Source organism: Bubalus bubalis, chromosome 24, assembly GCF_019923935.1.
Source record: "Bubalus bubalis isolate 160015118507 breed Murrah chromosome 24, NDDB_SH_1, whole genome shotgun sequence".
Taxonomy (NCBI): Eukaryota; Metazoa; Chordata; class Mammalia; order Artiodactyla; family Bovidae; genus Bubalus; species Bubalus bubalis.
In genome coordinates this window covers 6,307,196-6,331,351 of record NC_059180.1, presented here as the reverse complement: position 1 = coordinate 6,331,351, position 24,156 = coordinate 6,307,196, and the positions used below count along the sequence as shown (strand labels likewise).

Here is a 24,156-nt window from a genome sequence, read left to right as displayed (position 1 = left end):
GAGCCATGGGTAGGGGGCAGCCAGACCAGAAACGGGAGGGCTGTGCCTGTGGGATGCCTGTGACCTTTGACCCAGAAGAGGTGGTCCTGCCTGTGATCCGGCATCTGACTGAGGGAGCGAGCAAGGGAGCTTGTTATCCCTACTTGGGGGGTCCCCCAGCCACTCTGCCACTGGGAACAGAGACTAGACTGAGAAAGAACAAGCAAGGGTGGAGACCAGGTACAGAGTTGGAATTGGTTCCTTTATGGAAAAACTGAAAATATAATAAAAATTAAAATAAAACCAGTTTTAAAAAAGCCAGCCCCTGGAGTTTCCACCTCCTGCCTCTGGCCCTCCAGCGGGATGAGGCCCCAACCCCAGGGCAGCAAAAGGATGAGGGCCTTCTGCCCCTCTTTCCCCATTCTATCCCCATCTTAATCTCCACAGTGGGGGCCCCGGGAGGAACCAAACCTGGGTAGGGGAGCAGGGACCCAAGGCCCTGTGGCCCGGGGAGGGAGGCTCGGTGTGCACCCAGCCCCAGAGCTCCCGGCCTGTAGTGTGGGCACGGGCAGGGCCCCTCCTAGCCTGGGCCCAGTTGGGGTCGGGGCTGTTAGTTCCAGATCTTGAGGAAGGAGTCCCAGGAACCTGTGGCCACAGCCATGCCATCGTCAGTGACCCCGAGGCAGCTCACACGGTTGTCATGGCCCGCGAGGACACCTGGGGGGGAAGGGGGCATCAGAACCCCTCCGGCCCGGTTCCCCTGTCCCTGCCTGGCCCCCTGCTCAACTCCCGGTCTCACCTGCACGGTCGCCCTTCATGGCATCCCAGATGTTGCAGTTGAAGTCGTCGTAGCCCGCGAGCAGCAGCCTGCCGCTGCGCGAGAAGGCAACAGAGGTGATGCCGCAGATGATGTTGTCGTGCGAATACATGAGGAGCTCCTGGTCGGCCCGCAAGTCAAAGAGGCGGCATGTGGCGTCATCAGAGCCCGTGGTGAAGGCGTAGCCATTGGGGAAGAACTGCAGGACATGCGACCAGAGTGGGGTGAGGCCACAGGGAGGGCCAGGAGCCTGGCAGAGAGGGGCCGTCCCAGCTCGCCCAGAACTTACAGCCACGGCGTTGATGTCGGATTCGTGGCCGATGAAGGTCTGTCGGCACATGGAGTCCCGCACGTCCCACAGCTTGATGGAGGCGTCGCAGGCGCCTGACACAAAGGTGCGGCCATCAGGGGCCAGGGACAGGGACATCACATCACCACTGTGTCCAGCGAAGCCCACCGTCTGCTGGCCGGTCTCAATGTCCCACAGGGCACTGCAGAGGTGACGGAAGGAAGGAAAGGGTCAGAGAGGGGTTAGGATAGATACCCTCTGCCCTACTCCTCCACTGCGTGAGCCCAGGCCCGAGCCCATCTCCATGCTGGGAGCACTGGCAGCCAGTGCCTGCTCCTGCCCCACCCTCATCCCTCCTTCCTGCCACCAGAACAAAAGGCTGAAGGGTTTGCAAGGTGGGCGCTGCCGCTCCTGGAGCAGGGGGTGACTACCTGCCGCGTGAGCCCTGAGGCGGTGTTCCCCCTGCCCCGCCCCAGCAGAAAGTGTGGGTGAGCCCCGCCTGCCTGGCGCTGGCAGGCCCTCACCAGGTGGTGTCCCCAGAGCTGGTGATGATTTGGTTGTCATCCAGAAAGCGGCAGCACGACAGGTACCCTGGGGGAAGGGGCTGGTCAGCGGGGGCTGTCAGCACAGCCGGTGCAGCCCCTGCCCCCGCCATAGGGCCCAGGCTCACCGGTGTGGCCAGGCAGCTCCCGGCTGACCCTGACGTTGCCCTCACGGGTCTTGAGGCTGTAGATGGAGCAGATGTTGTCCAGTCCCCCACAGGCCACGAAGTTCCCTGAGGGCGCGTAGGCACAGGTCATGACCCAGGAGGAGCGCAGCGGGATGGCGTGGACCTGGGGGCAAGGGGTAGTGCCCGGGGTGAGAGCAGGCTGGGCGCTGCAGCCCTGCCCCGGCAGCCGCAGGCGCTGCCCCTACCTTGTTGGTGGTGTAGCTGTCCCAGATGATGAGCTTGCCATCCTGGGAGGCGCTGACCAGCAGCCTGCGGGAGTGAGACAGGAGAGCCAGAGGGGTCTGGGTGGGAAGGCCCCTCTGGAGGCAGGACACCCTTCCACTCCCATCTGGTGAGACACAACTTCCGGTAGCAGCCCGGAGGTTCCCACTAGCTCGGTTTGGTCCTGTTTCCTGGGCCCCTGGGGGGGGGTCTGGAAGTCAGGTCTTCCCACACTCACTTGCCAACGTGAGCATCCTGTTTGAGGCACCCAATGTGCAAGGCGGCCCCTGCCCACCCTGCCTCAGCCCAGGGTGAACACAATGGTTCAGCACACAGCCTCGACCTCACCCACCTTGAGTCTGTCCCCCAGTGCATGGCATAGATTTTGGCCAGGTGCCCACGGAGGGTCCTCCGTGTCCTCATCTGGATTCTCCCCACTGGGTCCAGCCCAGCTGTGATCTGGAGGTGGAGGCAGAATGGGCTCAGAAAGGTTCGGGCGGCAGGGCCCGCGGAGAAATACGCCTCCCACCCGAGCTCCTTCCCTAAAGCCAAGTCCAGCCCTGATTCCTCTCACCTGGGTCAGTGTTGAATCCCCACATGCTTTTCGGGCATCCTATAAGAGATGGCAGAGCCCGTCAGAGGGGCAGGGAAGAAGATGGGGAGGAGAGGAAAGAGAACGGAAAACAGAGGAGTGGAAAGAATGAGACAGGAAGAGATTAGGGTACTGCCCCCCACCACGCACACACACCCCCCTCCCCTGCCTCCCCTAGCCCGGTACACACAAGCCACCGGGTCCCGCCCGCTCAGCCGCCCGCCAGGCCCTCACCCGGATCTGGTTCCGGAGCTGCTCAGCCTCCTGTCTCAGTTGCTCCAGCTCACTCATGGCGCCGGGCCCGTGGGGCGGGGTTGGGGGCGGCTGGGGGCCGCGGGACGGGGGCTGGGGGAGGCAGCTCCTCGCCGCTGGCCCGAGGCCTAGGGGATGCAGGGCTGACGTCAGGCCCAAGGCCGCCGGGGAAGCAGGGGTAAAGGCGGGGCCGAAGCGCGGCCCGGAAGGGGTAAGCACCGGGGGGAGGGGGAGGGGCGCCAGCAGAGGCCGCGGTTCCCCCGGGCACAGCCCGGGTCTCTGGCCCGGAGAGACGTAGCCGTGACCCAAGCAACAGCTGACTTCCCCAATCTTTCTCCCGCCCCCCGGAAACGGAGCGAGAAGTGCAAGAGGAAGCGCAGGGGAAACCCCTCCCTCGGACAGCAGCCCGGGCGGGACACCCGTGGCAGGAACTGGGGGGCTGGCGGAAGGGGGGGTGCCGGGGAGAGTCCCTTAGAAAACAGACCCTGCGTCCGCCCCGGCCGCACAGGCACCGCCCTCCTAGCACCTAATTTTAAAAGGGGCGGTGCCTCGTTAAATTCACCCCCATACGCCGCTCACCCCCATACGCCGCACACCACACACACACACCCCCAGCTTCGATTGGGGGTGGGGGAGCCCACAGGGCAAAGCTGGTCTGTTCGTGGGGTTGCCTAGGCAACCGTCACCCGGACTGAGAGCACCTCATTGGTGAAGTGCCCCCACCCTAGCCCGGTTGCCAGGGCAACCGCATCCACGGCTCAAACCTGTAGGGTGGGTGACCCCACCCCCGGCCCCATCGCCCCCGCCCGACCCAGCCTCCTGCCCCTCCCCAGAGCCGGCCAAGGTGGCTGTTTACAGGATTTGGGAAAAGCCGATTGGGCACTAATAGGTTCGGGACGGCTCACCCCGGATTATCCCTGGGTCGGCTGCGCCCCATTAGCCGCCCGTCGGCGGGTGGAGGCGAGGGTGGCGGGGAAGGCAGCCCCAAGCCGCTGCTCCCTCCAGCGCCGAGGCCGCCCGCCCCGGCGCGCCCGCAGAATGCCCGTGGGAGCCGCTCTCCAGTAATTAGGTCTCCGAAGAGAGGTCCCGGGCCCAGAAGCGCGGAGCTGCTCTCTCCCAGGCGCCGGCGGGCGGGCTTAGCGGGCAGCCCCAGGCGGCCTAGCCCCTGCGCCCTCCGCTCCCGCAGAGCCCTGCCGCGGGCTCGGCGCAGGGGCCCTCGGGGCCTGGCTGGCTCCGCTCCAGGGCCCGGAGTCCTGCCCCCCCACTTTGAACACCTGTGTGATCTGCCCATGCACACTGCACTCTGCCGACCCAGGCGTCCCCCCAACCCGCTCCCCCCCGGTCCCACTTCCCCCAGGCCCTGGGCGTTCCTCTTCCCCACTGACATTTCCCCTTGGTCTGTTCAGATTTCTACGCCAGCGCCAGAGGACGCCCCTCCAAAGAAAGGAGGGGGGCAGAGCTCCCCACCCTACTTCCCCAGCTCCGGACAAAGCCCCTTCCTTCCAGCTGCCGGCAGCCCAGGCCGGGCGGCAACGCCAGACGCCCGGGGCAGAAGGAAGCAGCAGGCCAGGAGGAAGCCGCTGGGGGCGGGGGCGACGCTCCCAGCCCTCAATCCCCATCACCTTCCAGAGCCCCCCTCAGCGGCCCCGGACTCTGGGCATACAGCAGCCGGGGTCCCAACGAGAAATGTGGGTGCCACCGCCTCCGCAGGTCTGGCGGGGCGAAGGGGAGGGGACAAGGGAGGGTCCCCGGATCTGGCAGCTGGAAGGCGCGGGCCGGTACCGCGCTGCGAAGCGCAGTGGGCCTGGCCCTCCGGCCCCCACGACCTCCATTTTGCCCAAAAGATAGCTAAGTGTGTGTGTATAGGGGGGCGCCTGGGAGCCAAGCGTGGGGTCAGGACTATTAAAGGGAATGGGGTGCCGAGGCCTCTGGTCCCGGGTAATGAGGCCAGAAAAGACGGGGCAGAACCCAAATCGAGGAGAGACGAAGGGAGGGACAGCCTCGCGGCCTTGCCTGCCTCTCTGAGGATTCTGGAGTTTTGCAAGACGAACGCTGGCTGGGGTGCGAAAGGCGAGGACACGACGGGTGCTACTCAGGGGCCGGCAGGAGGGTGGTAGTGGTGGGGTAGGGGGCGGGACGGGGCCTAGATGAAGCCCCGAATTTAGACCCCCAACTTCTCAGGGAGCAAGAAGCAGGTGGGGCTAGGATGGGGCCTGGGGCCAGGCGAAACACCTCCCCCCGATGGTGCAGGGAGCGCGTGCGTTAATTGGGGGCGAGGGTCCCCCTCTTCCCCTTCCGGGTTTGGAAGCGACGGGGCCAAAAGAAGGGAGGGGAGGTCTGGAGAGTTACGTCCGCTCCCGAGAGGCCAGACCGGGGAGACAGACGGAAGAGAGGTTCCCCGATGGGAATTTGGGGCTTGCGGGGGGGGATGAGGACTCCTTTTATCAGCGGAGGTACCTGTGGCGGTGGGAGTCTGCGAAGGGTCGCTAGAGGAGCGCGGGAGGTCCTGTCTTCCTCCGCGGCGGAGGCGGCAGCGGCGACGCGGATGGATTTCCTCAGTCACCCCAACTCAACCGTCCAGCGCTGCTCTCCCCAGAGCGGAGGGATCCCGCCCGCCAGTGACGCGGCCGTCGCCGCCGCGCCCAGGGCCCGGCTGGGCGAGACCAACTGCTCGGTGGGGGGAGGCAGGAAGGGAAAATACCACTTAAGGGGCAAAGATTGACCCTGTCACATCAAAGATAGTTCTCCCAGCTATTTCCAAGCAAAACGGGCCGAAATAAATTGCTTTGCTTCCCGAAAAGACGCAAGACATTCCCCCTGGGGCTGGCAGAGGTGGTACCGGCAGAGGGGAGGGTGAAACCGCTGGTTGGTCACGTGACCCGCCCTCCCGGATTGGGCGGCTCCAGACTGGGAAGGGGAGCTCGACGCCCCAGTTCTCCGCCTTGGCTCCGCCCCTGTTAGTGAGGCCACGCCCCTGTGCAGGGGCGGGGTTAGAGAGATTCAGACCCGCGCTGGGCAGCGGGTCTCTGAGGTGGTAGAGGAAAGGGCGGCCATTCCGAAGGTAACCGAGCAGGAAGGAGTAGGGGCCAGGCCAGTTCCTAGGAGTTCAGGTGTACTGTGAAAAAACTCCTGCCCAGGCAATGTCCCCGCGTTGTCCAGTGGGCTGCATGACACTGTAATAACAACTCGTATTTATTGATTTCCATGCTTATTTAATCTTCACGAAAATATTATGAAGTACTGGCACTGTTCCCATTTAAAATAGTGGAAACAGATTCCTAGGGCTGCAGAGTTGAGACATGAACCAGGGCAGCTTTATCGACTTTATTGTGTGCGATGCTAGCCTCTTGATGAACCCTGCTCTGGACCATCCCTGCAAAAGGCTGAGAATGTAAGTGCCTCAGCTTCCCAATTTACAAAATGAGACTATTGATAGCTACCTCCTCTGCAAGTCACCTTGGTTAGTTATGAGATCCTGACGGATTGGGAAAATGTTCTGGTAGGTCAATGAAGAGCTTTCATTGAGTCCTCATGCAATTTAAAAGTATCAAACTTTTCATGTAGCCTCTGGTAAAGGCATTACAGATAGTTTTCAAAGCACTCCTCTGTCCAAGGGATTCTCCAAGCAGGAGTACTAGAGTGGGTAGCCAGTCCCTTCTCCAGGGGATCTTCCCAACCCAGGGATGGAACTCGGTCTCCTGCATTGCAGACAGATTCTTTACCATCTGAACCATGGGAGAAGCACGTTAGTTCCTCAACCAGAGATTAAACCTGGGCCCCAGCAGTGAAAGCACGGAGTCCTAACCCACTGGACCACCAGAGAATTCCCATCAAAGCACCAATTTTTAAAGAAAAAATTTTTTAAAGTCATTCTTAGTTATGCACAAATTCTGTTTATGTGCACTCACCAATTCAGTGATATATTAACAGTAGATAATAGATGTCAATTACACTTTGGAAGGGACCTTATAATTTACTTCTATTTCCTCTTAATCTACATGTGGGCAAAGAGACTTCCCTAGAGTCATTTAGAAAACTAGCAGCCTCAGACTAGAACCCAATTTTGTTTATCTCTATAAGGCATCTGACACTGCTTCCTCTCACTTTGGTTTCTGTGCTAATATGCTTCCTTACTTTAACACAGTCAGCAAATATTTATGAGTCCCAGTGATGTGTTAGGCCCTGGTGATACACCCTTGAGTTTGTGTGCCTTCCTCTGCCTGCAGGGAGCTTAGTGTATACAGAAGAGACAATGGCAGACAACCACGTGCATGGCTGTCAGTACTGGCAGCTTGGAAGTGCCATTTACTGAGAGCAGAGCAGTTGGGAGAGGATATATTTGGGGAGGAAGATCAAGAGTTTTTGTTTTGTTTTTAACATTTATTTATTTTATTTGGCTGCATCGTGTCTTGGTTGGGGCATGCAGGCTTCTCTCTAGTTATAGCACATGGGCTTAGTTGCTTGGTGGCACGTGGAATCTTAGTCACCCGACCAGAGATCGAACCTGCGTCCCCTGCTTTGGAAGGCATATTCTTAACCACTGGATCAGCAGAGAAGTCCCAAGATCAAGAGTTTTAAGTTGGGGCGTGTTAGGCTTGAGGTGCCTAGGAGAGGTGCAAGGCAGAATGCTCAGCAGTGGCAGTCTAAGTAGGTCTGGGGCTCAGCAGGAATCTGGGTTGGAATAGAGCCTTGAGAATGAGTGGCATTTTAGAGCAGATGAAGTCATAAAGAGGTTCAGGGAAAAGACAAGATGGCCTCAGACCAAGCCCTGAGGAACTCCAACATTTAAAGGTCAGGCAGAGGAGAACAAGCTGCCAAAGGAGAAGCCAGCTAAGAAGAAAATCAGGAGAAGGTGGAATTCTGGAACACAAAAGAAAAGAGTGTTCCAAAAAGGAATGGTACATGTTATTGAATGCTGCAGAGAGGTGAGATAAGGCTGAACTGGGAAGCGGGCATAGGTTTGACCACTGTGGAGGCTGATCCTGGCTCTGTGTGGAGCTTTTGCACTGGATGCTCTGCTTGCAGCGGCCTGAGGGCAAGTGAGAAATGAGGTAGTAGAGATGACCAAGGTGGCCAAAACTTTGGGAGTCTTGGCTGGGAGGGGGTGTAGGAAGGTGCAGCAGTAGTGGGAGAATGTGGAATCAAGATATTTGTGTTTTGATGGGAACTTCTAGAGCTTGTTTAGATAATAATGTGAAGGACAATGAGGAGAGAGAGGTGAAGATACAGACAGGTAGGGGATGACCAGTGGATGGCCAGTTTCTGTGAGAAGGCAGAAGCTTTGGAGCACATGTGGAAAATCTGGCCCCGATGTGGGACACTTCGTCCTCCCTCTGACTGTTCTTTCTCAGGCTTCTCCTCCGCCTTTGCCGCCTTTCAGGATCTTCTATAAACACTGATTTTCTGGGATCCCGACTTTAGCCTCTTCTCACTCCAAGTTATTCACTCCAATCACTACTGGGACTTTCATTACCCACTGATTGCTCATCACTCTCAAATCTCTATCTTCTCTTTCAGATTTGTTGTCTGTCCAACTGCAGATTGAACATCTCCACCTGGATGTTTTTGGACAGTGGTGCTCTGTTGGAGTCAGCTAGTGCCAGCTTGGACCAGCTCACAAGAGCCTACTGTATCCCTCTCTTCCCAACTCCTTGTTCAATGAGGTCATGTTGATAGTAGTAACATCATCATCATGGTGGGAATGTTTACACCATGAAAGTCAGCAAATGCTTGAGATCGAGGTTCCCCTTCCCTGCAGAGTTGGTTGTTAAAACCATGACTACACTCCACTTGTTTATAGATGTCTCACACTCAACATATTCAAAACTAAAGTAATCTTCTTCCACCCCACCCCATCCTGCCCAGCTCTGCCCCTCCTCTGAGTCTCTTGGCCCAGTTAACAGCACCACCATCCACCCAGGAGCTTCTCGCTTCCTCATGCCCCATATCCAAAGGATAGTCAATTAGTTAGACTACAGTCCAAGCTGCTAGAATGAAGAGTCCTCAAAACTTAGTGCCTTAAGCAACAACCCCAAACTAGATCCTTCAGGATTCTGGGACATCTTGGCCCTCCTCAACCTGTGGCTTCCACCTCTGTGTCCAGTGCGGCCCAGGCATTTCCCACTACTGTATCTGAATCTCGTCTCTCAGGAAGGGTGGGGGGGAGGTGGCATGGAAGCACAAGTTCTTTTCTGTTTAAGGACACCACAAACTTCTACTCAGAAGTTGGCCAGATGCAAGGAAGGCTGGGAAATGAAGTCTGTAGCCATATACCCAGCTAAAACATTGCTCATAAAGAAAGAAGGGACATGGCGATTGAGGTAAGGCTGGCATCAATGTCATCTGTAGATACAGCTTATCAATGCTGCTGCTGCTGCTAAGTCACTTCAGTCGTGTCCCACTCTGTGCGACCCCATAGACGGCAGCCCACCAGGCTCCCCCGTCCCTGGGATTCTCCAGGCAAGAACACTGGAGTGGGTTGCCATTTCCTTCTCCAATGCATGAAAGTGAAAAGTGAAAGTGAAGTCACTCAGTCGTGTCTGACTCCTAGAGACCCCATGGACTGCAGCCTACCGGGTTCCTCCATCCATGGGATTTTCCAGGCAAGAGTACTGGAGTGGGGTGCCATTGCCTTCTCCACTTATCAATGCTACTTCTCCAGTATTGCTTAAATCTATCCCTTCTACAGTATGCCAACAGCTATTACTTTGGTTCTTGCCTGTTTCCTAGTCTTTTAGGATAGTCCCTCTCTAATCAACCTACCAAATAGCTGCTAGAAGATATCTTTCTACAGTGCAAGTTGGATCATATAACTTTGCTGTTCAGAACTACGCAGGGTCCAGTGGTTAAGAATCTGCAGCCAATGCAAGAAACACAGGTTCAGTCCCTGGTCTGGGAGCTAAAGATTCCACATGCCGCCAGGCAACTGAGCCTGTGCACCACAACTACTGAGCCCATGTGTGGCAACTACTGAAGCCCACACGCCCTAGAGCCTGCACTCCGCAACTAGAGAAGCCTGTGTACTACGACTAGAGAAAGCCCATGCACAACAATAAAGACCCAGAGCAGCCAAAAATACATAAATAAATAAAAATTATATATATAAACCATGCAGTAGTGCCCAACTGACTCCATGAGAAGGGCCAAACTTCTTTGCAAGATACACAGGCTGGGGCTTGTCCTGTCTACTAAGAATGCCTTCCACCCCAACTCCCCTTCCACTTCCTTGTCAACTGGGAAATTTTTCATTTTCTCATTCTTAATTTAAATATTGCCTTCCTGACTACACTGTTGTTTGTGCCCCACTGCAATGCTGGCTCCATGCCAGTTGCAGCCTTCACTGGACTATTTCTTTCTGGGCACTTGCCACCTGTACTAGGGGTTCCCTGGGAAGCCAGGGCACTTGGTTTGTCTGGCAGAGGACTGGGTGAGAGCTCATCAAGCAATGAACGGACCCTCACAAGATGCCAAATCATATTCAAGGTGTGGGGCCTAGGGGTCATGACCCTACCACCTTTGTTGTTATTAGCAGCCGCTCAGGTTTAGCCGATGTGAGAACCGTTAGATGACTTTATTGAGCTAATCATTTAATCATCCATCTTCCAAAACAGACATTAAACTCAGTGAGAGTCACATCAAGTTATGTGAGTCATTTTATTCTCAGTGCCTATCAGATACCTGGAGAACATCAAACATCTAAGAAATGAATAGAAGCATGACAACATTTTCCCAGGATCAATACTCTTCACATACCACAGTTCAAATCTCAACTCTGGTCCAGTAGCTAAGACCCTGAGCTCCCAAAGCAGGAGACTGGGGTTTGATCCCTGGTCGGGGAACTAGATCCCACATGCCAAACTAAGAGTTCGCATGCTGCAACTAGAACGGAAAAAAAAAGAATCCTGAGTGCTGCAACTAAGACCTGGCATAGCCAAATATATATATATAAAATCTCAGCTGTGTCCCTTTACCAGCTGAGTGACTTTGGGCCAGTCACTTACATTTCCATGCCTCTGTTTCCCCTGCAAAATGAGGATGATGATCAGATCATTATGAGGATTAAATTACTTAATATTTGTAAAGCATTTATAACAGTGCCTGGCACATAGCAGATGCTTTGTATTTGCTAAGTAAAAATAGAGTTCAGGGATGAATGTGTCGGTCTTTGGCTATTTTTGTAGTTTCATCTTCCCCTGACACTGGTCTCCTCCACCAGCTCACATCCAACTCTCCTATTTCCACATATGCCAGAAATGTCCACCTCCCTAGACCTTTGCTCACAGTGTTCTCTGGGTAGAAGACCTTGTCCACCTCGTTCACCAGTGACGCCTATTTATCCTTCACAGTTCAGCTCAAACTTCACTTTTGGAAGTCTCCCTGGACTCTCAGAGACAGGTAGCCCCTCCCTCCTCTGAGCCTCCATTTCACTGCATTTTCATGCACGTCTGAGATCCCCATTGCACTCAAACTCCTTGAGAGCAGGGATATATTTTATGCACCTTGGTGTTCCCATAGCTTGCACAATGCCTGGGACACTATAGGCATAAAGGATGTTTGTTGAATGAATGAATGGATGGATGAAATACATTAATAAACTTTAACCACTTGCATCATGCAATAGAGTATCATGTCAGATCCTATGACAAATGAATATTGGCCACAGTTGACTGGGAGATAAGTCTAGTCCTGTAGTTCACTGTAGCTTTTGTACCAACCATGAGAGGAAAAGTCACCTTACTAGACAGACTACAGATTTCTATGAATATGTGGATGATAATATTAAAGGCTCAAAAACACCCAGGGATTTTCTTAAGACCCAATGTTTGCTGAATAGTCCTGTATCCCTAGCACTTAGCCAGGAGTGAAGCAAGCCAGGAACTTGATTCTAGCATTGGATTGAATCCTCACCTCCAGCTGTTCTACAGATGGGGACAGTGAAACTTGCAGAGGGATACAGAATCATCTGTCAACTGGCTGATGAGAGATGTGAGTTCTAGTCCTGGCTCTGCCCCAGTGAACTGTGTGATCCAAGATAGAGCCCTTCTTGTATCTGGAAAAATCCCAATAAAATCTAGACCTTATTTTCATGATCAGTAAAGTTTCCCCTGACTGGGATAGTTTCTGAATCTGTGGTCCAGACTGGGATAGGGAAGGGAATAGTGGCAATTGACAAGATGAATTTAAAGGGGAAGTGAAGCAGCATCATTCAATGACAACCAAAAGGAGAGGTACAGGTCATGAATAGAATCACTTCTCATCCAGTGTCTTCCTTTAATTCTCACCTCAGCATTTTGAAAGATTAAGAAATGAGGCACTGAGAGGTTAAGTAAGGGGCTGTTCCAGTTCATCCAGACCACAGTTTATAGAGGCGGATGACTGAGCCTAGGCTCACTTTGGACTATTTCAGTTTCCCAGCTCCTGAGTCAGCTCTCTCCTACAGCTCACCACTCCCACCGAAGCCTCCAGTCGAGGGAGCCAGGTCCGGACTCAGAACAAACCCTGGGAATGTGAAATGCCACTGTTGCCAGTGGATAACGGAGGAGCCAGCTCAAACCATCTGTCCTCTGGCTAAGGAAAGGTGGAGCCCTTACAGAGTGAGTATCTGGTAAGCAGAGAACTTCAGGGGCATTCAGTCATCACACAGAATCCTCTTCCTCTGCTATCTCTGGTCTTAATGCTCCACTCACCCCTAAACAAGTAGGTGGGAGTGCTCCCCACACAAGCATGTATTCATATGCACATATGTACACACATATGCATGTGCACAAGGGCTTCCTTGGTAGCTCTGGCGGTAAAGAATCTGCCTGCCTGCAATGCAGGAGACCCAGGTTTGATCCCTGGGCCCGGAAGATCCCCTGGAGAAGGGATTGGCAACCCACTCCAGTATTCTTGCCTGGAGAATCCCATGGACAGAGGAACCTAGAGGGCTACAGTCCACAGAGCCACAAAGAGTTGGACATGACTGAAAATGACTAACATACACATACATGTGCTCACATATGCTGACACACTCAAACACATACATACAGACAAACACCTACACACATGCTCACATAAGAGTCTCTCCGCTGACCCAGGCTGTCAGAACTGCTCCTTCCCCTTCTCTATCAAAACTGCTGTGGGGGTGGCCTCATACTGGAAGCCCAGAAGGACTTAGTAGCCTACTAGGGGAAAACCTACTTGCTTCATAAATAACTCCTGAGAAAAACAGATGAAAGAGAGGTGAATGTTAGCTGAGAGCCATGTGTGTACATGTGTGTATGTATGCCAACAGGGACCAACGAGGAAAAGAGGGGCCATCAGAAAGACAAAGATGGAAAGAAACAGGGAGAAAATGGAGACACACCCCCTCCCGTACCTCTCCCTCCCTTCTTCCCTTCCCTGTCTCCCCGAGGTTTCATTCAGTCCTGGGTATGGCAGAACCTTGCTCAAGAGCCTGAGAATGGCCACGTCTCCAAGAGTATGGCGCCCTCTCCTAGATCCTATTTGTAAAAGTAAAGGAGCACGCCTTCAATCACCCCCAGGTCTTCGAATGGACAAGGAATCTCTTGTGTAGTCCTGCTCTCTTCCAGCCTGTCCCTTAGGACCAGCCTCGAGGTCTTCGCTCCCGTCAATCCCCTCCCCGCCACCTAAGGTTGAGGTGTCTGGCCCTTTAAAGCAGCGGCCCCCGGCCGGGTTATTGTCTCTCCTCTCAGCCAATCGGCGGCGCCATTGGGGGCGGGGGACCTGGCCTCCCGATTGGCGGTCCGCGCGCCCCGCCCCGCCCGGGATCCCGGGAGCTGTCCGGCCGCCTCGGTGCTGATCCTGCCGCCGCCCACGGGCCGCGAGCAGCGCTGAGAGGGCACTATGAGCGGGGGCGTCTACGGCGGAGGTGAGCGAGCCTCGGGCTTCGGGATCTCCAGCCTGGCGCGGCCTCGCCCGAATCCAAGCGCCCCGAACCCACGCAACCCAAGCTCTGGGCACCCTGGGGTCTGTCACCTCTGCGCTCGAGCGGTTCCAGCCCCGGGTTTGGGTCCTGCATCACTCCAACCTTCGACCCTCCTCAGAATGCTTGCGCGTACCCGGCCCAACCTCTCCACCATTCAACCTGTCTCCGCCCGGCCTCTAGCCAGGCAAGGAGAGTGGCCTGAACAGGGCCACTGGGCAGAAAGGGACTTTGGAGTCTTGATCTCCCACTCCCAGGACCCTGAACTCCTGGCCGAGCTCCCACCTGACCCTTCTGGGTTGAAGGTGGCTCTACCGGGATCTCCTCTCAGAGCAATCCATGGAGAGAGAGTTTGGGAGATAACCCCTCACAAGTTTGTCTCCCGCACAGATGAGGTGGGGGCGCTGGTCTTTGACATTGGCTCCTTCTCAGTCCGCGCTGGGTACGCTGGGGAGGACTGCCCCAAGGTGAGCCTTCCAGCCCCCTGCCCAAATCCTAGGGCTCCCCTCCAGGCTTCCCAGTCATCCAGGGCTCTCAGCGCCCAGAGAAAAGCTCTGCTAAGCGGGAATATGGAGTAAACCCAGGGGGTGGGCTGAGGGCCCTGCAAGATATGGCTTTCTCTCCTGTCCATGCCCCGCTCCAGGCTGACTTCCCCACCACGGTGGGGCTGCTGGCCGCGGAGGAGGGGGGCGGGCTGGAGTTGGAGGGGGAGAAAGAGAAGAAAGGGAAAATCTTTCACATCGACACCAACGCCCTCCACGTGCCTCGAGATGGAGCGGAAGTCATGTCTCCCCTCAAGAATGGCATGAGTATGGGGCCCCCACTACCTGCTCCTGACACAGACCCAGAACCCACACCCCACAACCCGGGGCACAGGGCCCCACATTCACGGAGTATTCCTTGCAGCTGCCCAAGTCCCAGGGATGCCCTTACTACTTCCCAAAGCTGCCTGGTTTCTCACAAGGGTCCACCAGATTCCTGGGAAAGGGGGGATTTCTGCTGGACCTTGTCTCACTTCCCCTCCCCTGGACTTGGCTTCCCTCCTTCCTTCCTGTTTCTGGACCCCTGCCTACCCACCCTCATGTCTCCACTGATGTCCTGGCCCCAGTTGAGGACTGGGAGTGCTTCCGTGCAATCCTGGATCACACCTACAGCAAGCATGTCAAGTCTGAGCCAAACCTGCACCCAGTGCTCATGTCAGAGGCCCCGGTAAGTGCATAGTCCAGTCCCTTGTCCAGCCCTGGGGTGGAACATTCACCTCTCCTCAAGCCATTAGTCACTCCTCTTTCTTTGTTTTTCAAACTTTCCTTCCAACTCTGTCAGGTTCAACCACTTTCCTTCCTCCCTGTGTTAGTCTCCATGCCTCCTTCTCTTCTCCTGCTCTCTCCACTTGCCTTTCCCGCAGTCATCCTTACACAATGCCCCACCCCCCAAGTCCCTGTGTGACCTTTTAACTGAAATTTTTGGTCAATGTTATATACACCTATATAGAATCAATTTTATCTATAAACTGCCATGCATAGCCTCTTCCTTCTATTATCCCTTTTCCAGAGACAATTGCTTTTCTCTCTTTTAGCTTTTTTTTTTTGCCATTACCTTTTATATCTCTAAATATAATAAATCACTGATTGTGAATTTTTCTAGCTCTAGGTATTATCTATGGGTTTCCCACTATAGAAAATGAGCACTTAGCTCTCTTTCCTCCCCAACCCACACCACACACATTTTTTTTTCTTACTTGAAGTACTGTTGCAGTTTAGGGTGTTTTTTTTGTTTTTTGTTTTTTTTTTTAAGATTCAGTATTTATACTCTTATTATTATATATGCTAATCAGGCCTGAGACAGGCAATAAACTATTTATTTTCCTCTCTTGTGCAATTATTTGTTTTCTCTAGCACTGAAAATTTTCTTTGTTTTTCTTCATTTTATATCTACTTAATAATGTGACCTGAAATTATTCATCAGTTATCTTTATCTTTCCTCAAGATATTAATTGCTTTAGGTGTTCCATCAATTTCATCTTCAAGAAATCTCTCCAGGAGCCTACTGACCTGCTCTGTTGTAGACTAGTTAGCTTCTATGCAGAAGGTGTAGCTATAATCCTGACATCTCCCTTCACCTTCATCTTAAGAAAACACTGCCCCTCTCTCCTGTATTACAAGTCCTGTTTCCTGTGGATCATGACTCTTTTCTTGATTTTTTCCCTTGTTTTCATGGAGCACATCTTCCAGTAACTGCTTTAGAAAGGACATAAGAAGTAACCTTTTTGAGACTTTGCATGTCTAACCTTGGATGTATAGGTTAGCTAGGTATAATGCTCCAGTTGGAAATAATTTTTCTTTGGAACTTTTTTATTAAAAAATTATTTACTTGGCTGTGCTAGGTCTTAGTTGTGCCACATGGAATCTTCAGTCTTTGTTGTGGCATGCAGGATCTTTAGTTGTGGCAGGCATTTACCAGAGATTGAACCCGGTCTCCCGGAATTGGGAGTGCAGAGTCTTAGCCACTGGACCACCAGGGAAATCCCTTTTTATGGAATCTTGAAGGCACTTCTTCAATGCCTTCCAACATCTACTGTTGCCATCAAGAAAGCCAAGGTCATTTACTTCCTGATCCTTTGATGTAACTTATTTTTGTTTCTGAGAGTTTATAAAAGTTTCACTTTGTCCTCAGTGTTTTACAGTTTCACAATATAATATTGGTTTATTTTTGTTCATGGCTCTGGACACTCAATGTGTCTCTTTAATTTGGAAACTTATGTCTTTCAATTCAATTAAAAATTTAATTACTAAAAAAATTTAATTACTTATTTGTTGATTTATTTCTTTCAATTTTCTCTGTTCTCTCTTAGGAAATCCTATTATTTGGATTTTGTACCTCCTAAACTGGTCTTCTTCTAATGTTTTCATCTTTTATATTTTATGTATCTCTTTCCTCTAATTTCCAAGATATTCCCTCAATTTATTTTTTAACTCTTCTATAAAGCTTTTAATTTCTGCTCCTCTATTTTTATTCTCTTTCCTCTAATTTCCAAGATATTCCCTCAATTTATTTTTCAACTCTTCTATAAAGCTTTTAATTTCTGCTCCTCTATTTTTATTTTCCAGGAGCTCTTTCCTGTCCCATGAATGTTACTTTTTATTCATCTTTAAAAAATATTTATCTGTTTGGCTGTGTCAGGTCTTAGTTTGTAGCACATGTTACAACATGTGGGATTTTTAGTTGTGGCATATAGAATCCAGTTCCCTGACCAGGGATTGAACCCAGGTCCCCTGCACTGGGAGTGCAGAGTCTTAGCCACCGGACCGTGAGGGAAGTCCCTCGTTGTGCTTTTGATTTGCGTTTCCCTAATGACCAAAAATGTTGAGCATCTTTTTATGTGCCTGTTGACTTTTGTGGGTTTCTGGTTTTCTTCTTTTCTAATTCTCCCTTTATTATAATTTTGCTGGGATCTTGGGAGAGAATAAGGGCTTCCCAGGTGGCACTAGTGGTAAGGCAGGAGACTATATTACCAATGCAGGAGACTTAAGAGTTGCAGGTTCAATCCCTGGGTCAGGAAGATTCCCCTAAAAAAGGAAATGGCAACCCACTCCAGTATTCTTGCCTGGAAAATCCCATGAACAGAAGAGACTTGTAGGCTACAATCCATGGGGTCATAAAGAGTCAAACACGACTGCCTGCATAGCCTGGGAGAGAATAAAAGTAAATGTTTGTATTCAATCCAACGTTTTTACCCAGAAAGATGTTCTTTTTCAGCTTTCTTATCTCTGAGAGGATTAGAGTGGGAAAGAGGGATGTACTGGGGTCTTGGTGGGGGGGTTGGCCTGAAGTGTGTATTGCACAGTAGAAAGCATTGTGCTAGGAGTCAAAAGACTGTGACTCTAGACCCAGCTCTACCAAGAGCTTTCTGTGTGATCTTGGCCAACTTCCTTCTCTGAGTTTTATTTTCTTCAGTTGGGTTTTAATTGTGATATTTCAAATTCTTTCTAGTTTCAACATTCTAAAGACCTATGAGGGTCAGGGGACCTGACCTCTGTCCTCAGTGCAAAACAGGTCTGTGTATGTGGAAGGTGTATACATAGATTGGTGCCTTTCATTTCCTGAAACTTCCCCTCTTGCACTTTCTCCCCAGTGGAACACACGGGCCAAACGGGAGAAGCTGACAGAGCTGATGTTTGAGCAGTACAACATTCCTGCTTTCTTCTTATGCAAGACAGCTGTGCTTACTGCGTATCCTCTGGGTTAAGCTGCTCTGTGAGAATGGAGAGTCAGGGTGGAGTTTGTGGTGCATTGAGATGGAGGCTGGGCCTGATTCTATGGAGATAAATATCCTAGATGGGCAGACACCCCCCATCCCCAAGCCCCATTAGTGCAAAGAGCCCTTGGGAGCTGAGTGCTTTGTATCTTGGGGTGGCCAGACCAGTGGTCCTTTCCCATTCCTTGGATCAGGCTGAGCATGGAGAGTTGGGACAAGTAGACAATGGGGGCTGGGGCTGGAGAGAGAAGGGAAGGGTATATGACACTGAGATGTTCCCTTCCCATTTATTTTTCTAAAAGGATCCGCTTTCCATAGTACCCTGTGCCAGGCACTGGGGCCATATAGACCCTCATTTCAGGGATCCCATGGGACATAGAACTAAGACTAAAAAGAGAGGCTGGATATTCATAAGAAAGGAATAGAGGAAGAAAGTGTGATTCAGATAAGAAAAAAGTGGCAAAGGGTCTCAGCTGCCTTTCTCTAGCAAATGAGTCACAAGCCAGAGGGAGAGATTTGCAGACTGGGATTGGGCTGGACCTAGGAAAGTAGAGAGTAGGCCAGATCAGCTTCCAGCCTCCTTGTTCACTGCTGCTGGCTCTTTGACCCACCCCTCCCGTACCAGCTTTGCAAATGGACGCTCCACAGGTCTGGTGCTGGACAGTGGGGCCACCCACACGACAGCCATTCCAGTGCATGATGGCTACGTCCTGCAGCAAGGTGGGGCCTCGATAGGGGTCGGGGGCACCTTGAGGGACCAGGTAATGACACCCCCTCCTTTCCAGGCATTGTCAAGTCACCCCTGGCAGGGGACTTCATCTCCATGCAGTGCCGAGAGCTCTTCCAGGAAATGGCCATTGACATCATCCCACCTTACATGATCGCAGCCAAGGTGGAGCCTCTGGGATGTCCTGGGCACTGACCCTATGACAGTCAGCCCCCTGACCCATCAGATATCAGGGTGGGGAGCAGCCAGGCCCCAAGAGGATCCTAGGCCCTCAATTTGCAATTGAGGCATCAGAGATCCGGACAGGCTGAGGGACATGGCCAAGGTCCCACAGCCAACTGCTAGAAGGATGTGTGTATGAGGGCCAGTGTGGTGGGTTCTGGGCTCCAAGAGACGCAGGTTGAAGGTCTGCTTCTGCCACAGAAGAACTGTGTGACCTACAGCCTGAGACTAAAGCTCCTGAACCTCAGTTTCCTCCCCTGCAAAGTGGAAAAACTGCATGTAGGGCTGCCGCAAGTATTAAATGAGACCCTGCATGCAAGGGATCCGCACGTGGAACATGGGTCAGTAAAAGGCTGTTTCCTTAAGGTCTGGCTTCCTACTGGAATCTCCAAGCCATCGATGTTCTCTGACCAAGGCCTTTTAGATCTCTGTACCGACTGCGTGCACAGCATCCATGGGGTGGGCTCTCCCCATTCTTTCTCCTCTAATAGGGAAGGGGGAGAAACACCTTTTCTGGGCAATAGAACAGAGAACCCGGTGCCCATTAGCTGCAGAGCTGGCAAGTGCTGGGGAGGCAGGTGTGGACAGGGCAGGTTGGGCCAGTATGGGATGCAAAGGGTGATCGCAGGCTGTACCCCTACAGGAGCCTGTACGGGAGGGCGCACCCCCAAACTGGAAGAAGAAGGAGAAGTTACCCCAGGTTTCCAAGTCCTGGCATAACTACATGTGCAATGTGAGGCACTGGAGAGGGTCCCAGGAAACCACCCCTCCAGCTCCTAATCCCTCCCTCACAGCCCTTCCCCACCATAAGCAGAGGGGAGGGACAGAGGCCCTGCAGGTGGGGTGGGAGTGGGGCCTGAGAAGGGAGCCCAGCCCTCACCACGTCCCTGGGCTCTTAGGAGGTGATCCAGGACTTCCAGGCCTCCGTGCTGCAGGTCTCAGACTCTCCCTACGATGAGCAGTGAGTGGGGCCCATGGCTGGGGTAGGGGGTGAGAAAGGGGAAGGCCTGAGGCTCGGGGGGTCTTCTGGTCCTTCGGGAGCACCCCAAGAAGAGTCTCACTCCTTCCTGGGCAGGGTGGCTGCACAGATGCCCACAGTGCACTACGAGATGCCCAACGGCTACAACACAGACTACGGCGCGGAGCGGCTCCGCATCCCTGAGGGCCTGTTCGATCCCTCCAATGTCAAGGTGGGGCTGGCTGGAGTCCTGGGTCCCAGGGCTGGGGGGAAGCTTAGGATGACAGGGGTCTGGGGCGAGGGGACAGAGGGCCCAAAGCCCAGTCACCTTTCTCCACAGGGCCTGTCGGGGAACACCATGTTAGGGGTGGGCCACGTGGTGACCACCAGCATCGGCATGTGCGACATTGACATTCGTCCGGTGAGGCCCAAGCCTGCATCTGGGTGGAGGGGTCCAGGAGAAGCGGGGGTGTGGGGGCAGGGCAGGGCCGCGCCCTGCCTGTTCACTCCTCCTCCCTGCTCTCAGGGCCTCTACGGCAGTGTCATTGTCACGGGTGGGAACACGCTCCTGCAGGGCTTCACTGACAGACTCAATCGAGAGCTTTCCCAGAAGACTCCACCGGTAGGAGCCCACCCTTGGCCAGGGCCCTGGGCCAGCCCTTCAGCACCAAGTCCTTCCTCCTTCCCACACATTGAGCCAGTATTCTGGCCACCAAAGCGGCTCCTTCCCGCTATGGCCTCCCCACTCCGAGCCCTGTCCCTTCCCACTTCCTAGAACCAGGTGTCTGCTTCCCCCAGCCCTTCTTTCTTCCCAGAGCATGAGACTGAAGCTCATCGCCAGCAACAGCACCATGGAGCGCAAGTTCAGCCCCTGGATCGGGGGCTCCATCCTGGCCTCACTGGTGAGAGGGGAGGGCCCTGGCCTACTGCCTAATGTGGGGTAGATCCAGACCGCCCCACCGCCTTGCCTACCGCCTCATTCGCTCATTGTTTATGAAAGGGCAGTCAGTGCTCCCAGAAAGGTGAATGCGATCTCAGGACACAAAGCAGGGAGTGGAGGACAGGAAGCTGGACAGGTTGGCTGGGATGAGATTGTGGTGGTCTGTGTGCCAGGGTGAGCCCCTAGAGGTTTGGGGCAAGGTGATCTGACGGCCACAGGCATGTCTGGGAAGGTTATGTCCGACATGAGTCTTGGGGGATGGGGGTATGAGCTGAATTCAAGGGGACCTTGACGGGAGGCTCTTTCTATTGTCCTCGAGTCACGGGATGGGTAGCAGTGGGCATAGGGTGGTGAGCAAGGGACAAACCGAAGGCAGCAGTCAGGGTGGTTCTGCAGCGGTAGGTGGGGAATTCAGTCTGGAGCAGCTGCTGGGGCAGGGGCAAGACATTGAGCAGAGAGGTAAAGATGCAAACTGCATCTGCCGGATGTCAGCCACACAGAGGGGGACAGCAGGGTCATGACAGGACAAGGAGGGTATTGGCTAGAGGCAGTGCCCCCAAAGGGACAGAAGCAAGGGTCAGACTACAGAAGACTGACCCCCTGAAGATAGCTCGGGGTTGGCAGAGTGTCACTTGCACAGCCGTGGCAAGCCTCCTGTGCACCTGGGCAGACAGCCCGACCTAGTCCCTGCCTTCGTGCATGGGGACAGCCGGGAAGCCAAGACAATCAAACAGGAGGTCACCACAATGTGTGGGGTGTTCCTTCAAAGGAAGACTTGATCTCATTCAGGGATCAGGAGGGGTCTCTAAGGAGACTTCAAGCTGAGATGGAAGAGTGAGAACTCAGGAGGCAAAGCAGGAGAGAGGGTGTGTGGCCCCAGGGGAGAGCCAGGCAAGGCCACAGGCAGGGGGTAGGTGCTGTGGGGCCAGAGTTGAGGAAGCTCGCCTGGGCTTCCCTGGTGGCACAGACGGCAAAGAATCTGCCTGCAATGTGGGAGACCTAGGTGTGATCCCTGTGTTGGGAAGATCCCCTGGTGGAGGGCATGGCAACCCATTCTAGTATTCTTGCCTGAAGAATCCCCATGGACAGGGGAGCCTGGAAGGCTACAGTCCATGGAGTCACATAGAGTCGGACACGACTCAGAGACTAAGCACACAACCTGGGCTGCAGAGCAGAGAGTGGGTTGGAGAGGGCTACAGTGGTCTCCACTGTACCCGGGGTTGCCAGCAGAGTGGATGTGGGGAAGAGAGGGTTGGGAGCTTATCAGAGGTCTGACTGAGAATGTGGGCACTGTTTGGATAAGAGAGGTAAGAAGGAAAGGGGTCAAGGATGAGACCCAGGATGCTGGCCGCTGACAGTGCTATCCAAGAGGAATGTAACATGAGTCATGTATGTCATTCAAAATTGCTTAGTAGCCATATTTTTTAAAAGTCCAAAGAAACACATTAAGTTTTAAGAATATATTGTATTTAATCCAATATGTTCAAAGTATTGGCTTCCCTTGAAGCTCAGTTGGTAAAGAATCTGCCTGCAGTGCAGGAGACCTGGATTCAATCCTTGGGTTGGGAAGATCCCCTGGAGAAGGAAATGGTGACCCACTCCAGTATCCTTGCCTGGAAAATCTCATGGACAGAGGAGCCTGGTGGGCTGCAGTCCATGGGTTTGCAAAAAGTCGGGCACGACTGAGCGACTAACACACTTACTTATTCAAAGTATTATCATTTCAATATGTCATCAATATAAAATTTGAGACGTTTTACATCCTCTGGATTTAGTCTTCAATATCCAGTGCAGATTTGACACCGAGAGCACATTTCATCTTGGATTAGCTGCATTTCAAGTGCTCGATAGCTCCATTGCAAGTGTTCCACGTGGCAAGGGGCCACTGGATTTGGACAGGGCAACTGTAGAAGGCGAGAAAGACCAAAGAAGCAGATTTGAGCCAGGGCTGGGCGAAGATGGTGACAGCAGTCATGGATACGTTGAGTGTGTGAGGTTCCAGGAGACACTGAGAACCAGGTGTCCGGAAGACAGTTGAGAATTTGGGTCCGGCACTCAGCACGGAGCTCTGCACTGGAAACTGGAGATGGTGGGAAGGGTGGGGCTTTGGCACAGTAAGCAGACGCCAAAGGAGAGGTGACATGGTCCAGGAAGGTGTGTCCAGAAACAAGACACACACACTAACTTTCAGGCAGACGAAAGTAATCATAGAGACGGTACAGTCTAAAGTGCCAGGGCTGGCGGACCGTATTTCAACGTGGGGTGGTGTGGGGTGCCAGAGTAAAGACATCATCCCCACCTTGATGTTAGGTGGTGTTGGAATGGTGAGGAGGGTGGAGGAAAGATTTTTCTTGGGAAGGAGGGAGACTTGGCATGTAAGGCCTGATGGAGTGACAGGGTATCTAGTGGAGAGGGGATATGGAGTGTTGGAGCGCAGGTTCGCTGGCCTGCGGCTGAAGGTCCACCTCCCAGCTCGAACCGCAGGTGCTCAGTAAATGCTCAGTGAATGCATCGGTGATTGAACGGTATGAAGCGGGTATCCGCCCTCTGAATACGAAGGAGGGGACAGGGAGATGGGGCAAGTTGGTGGTTGCAGGGGGAATGTGGGCTTGGGAGGGGGAAAATTCCGAACCTCCACGGGTGGAGTGTGGGGATCCTGCTCTCCCTCCCTCCTGGGCCTCCCTGACCGCCCTCCCGCCCCACCCACCCAGGGCACTTTCCAGCAAATGTGGATCTCCAAGCAGGAATATGAGGAGGGCGGGAAGCAGTGCGTGGAGCGGAAGTGCCCCTGAGGGCGCCCCCCTCCCCACCCACAGGCCGGCCCGCAGCGGTGGGGGATGGAAAGCGAACGGAAAGAGACGGTTTCCCCCACCTCGGCTCTGCAAGCGCAGGATCGACAGCCACCCCCCCCAACGCTCCCATCGCCCCCCTTTTGTTCCCCTCCCCACTTGTCCTCTTGATTGTGAAGTTTCTGGGTTAAATGGAGTAAACATGTTTTAAGAAAAAAAAAGTTTGGCCTCTTTGGGGGTGGGCAGTTGGAGCAGGAGTCTGGAGAGAGGAGAGGGGAGGGCCACACCTACCTCCATTCAGAATTACACGGTGGACACCGGGGCTAAGTCTGCGGGCGAGGGCAGAGCCGCGGGATCCCGGAGGCCTCGGGTGTCAGAGGGTCCGCAATCCAGGGACGATCACGAAGCGAGTACGGTTAGAGACGCTCAATGAGGCCGCAGAGGGAAGCCGAGTTGGGGGAGGAGGCAGCCGGGGCGTGAC

The 24,156-nt window shown here is 53.6% G+C and overlaps 2 protein-coding genes and 1 long non-coding RNA gene across 4 annotated transcripts; 1 reads left to right on the top strand and 2 right to left on the bottom strand.

Annotated features, from left to right (window-relative positions):
* Positions 1-220: 220 nt before the first annotated feature.
* Positions 221-5,483, bottom strand: GNB2 (G protein subunit beta 2). The gene is made up of 10 exons (XM_006046465.3): positions 5,318-5,483; positions 2,843-2,988; positions 2,591-2,629; positions 2,369-2,475; positions 2,001-2,064; positions 1,756-1,918; positions 1,610-1,676; positions 1,086-1,287; positions 779-995; positions 221-696 (listed from the first exon to the last, which is right to left on the bottom strand). The coding sequence occupies exons 2-10, from the start codon at positions 2,897-2,899 to the stop codon at positions 590-592; spliced, it is 1,023 nt and encodes a 340-aa protein (XP_006046527.1). The 5' UTR covers positions 2,900-2,988; positions 5,318-5,483; the 3' UTR covers positions 221-589.
* An 8,096-nt stretch (positions 5,484-13,579) lies between these two features.
* ACTL6B (actin like 6B) lies at positions 13,580-23,892 on the top strand. Of its 2 annotated transcripts, XM_006046467.3 has the most exons (14): positions 13,580-13,730; positions 14,175-14,251; positions 14,428-14,593; positions 14,893-14,993; positions 17,917-18,014; positions 18,665-18,759; positions 18,825-18,931; positions 19,632-19,721; positions 19,888-19,949; positions 20,064-20,178; positions 20,287-20,367; positions 20,473-20,568; positions 20,762-20,848; positions 23,598-23,892. In XM_006046467.3, the coding sequence occupies exons 1-14, from the start codon at positions 13,706-13,708 to the stop codon at positions 23,676-23,678; spliced, it is 1,281 nt and encodes a 426-aa protein (XP_006046529.1). In that variant the 5' UTR covers positions 13,580-13,705; the 3' UTR covers positions 23,679-23,892. The 2 variants fall into 2 exon arrangements, with proteins under 2 accessions (XP_006046529.1, XP_044791580.1); XM_044935645.1 differs by lacking the exon at positions 14,175-14,251 and having other exon boundaries at positions 13,620-13,730; positions 23,598-23,891.
* LOC112581859 lies at positions 22,332-24,129 on the bottom strand. The gene is made up of 2 exons (XR_003106527.2): positions 23,967-24,129; positions 22,332-22,790 (listed from the first exon to the last, which is right to left on the bottom strand). It is a non-coding gene; the product is annotated as an uncharacterized LOC112581859 (long non-coding RNA).
* Between the last annotated feature and the right edge of the window lie 27 nt (positions 24,130-24,156).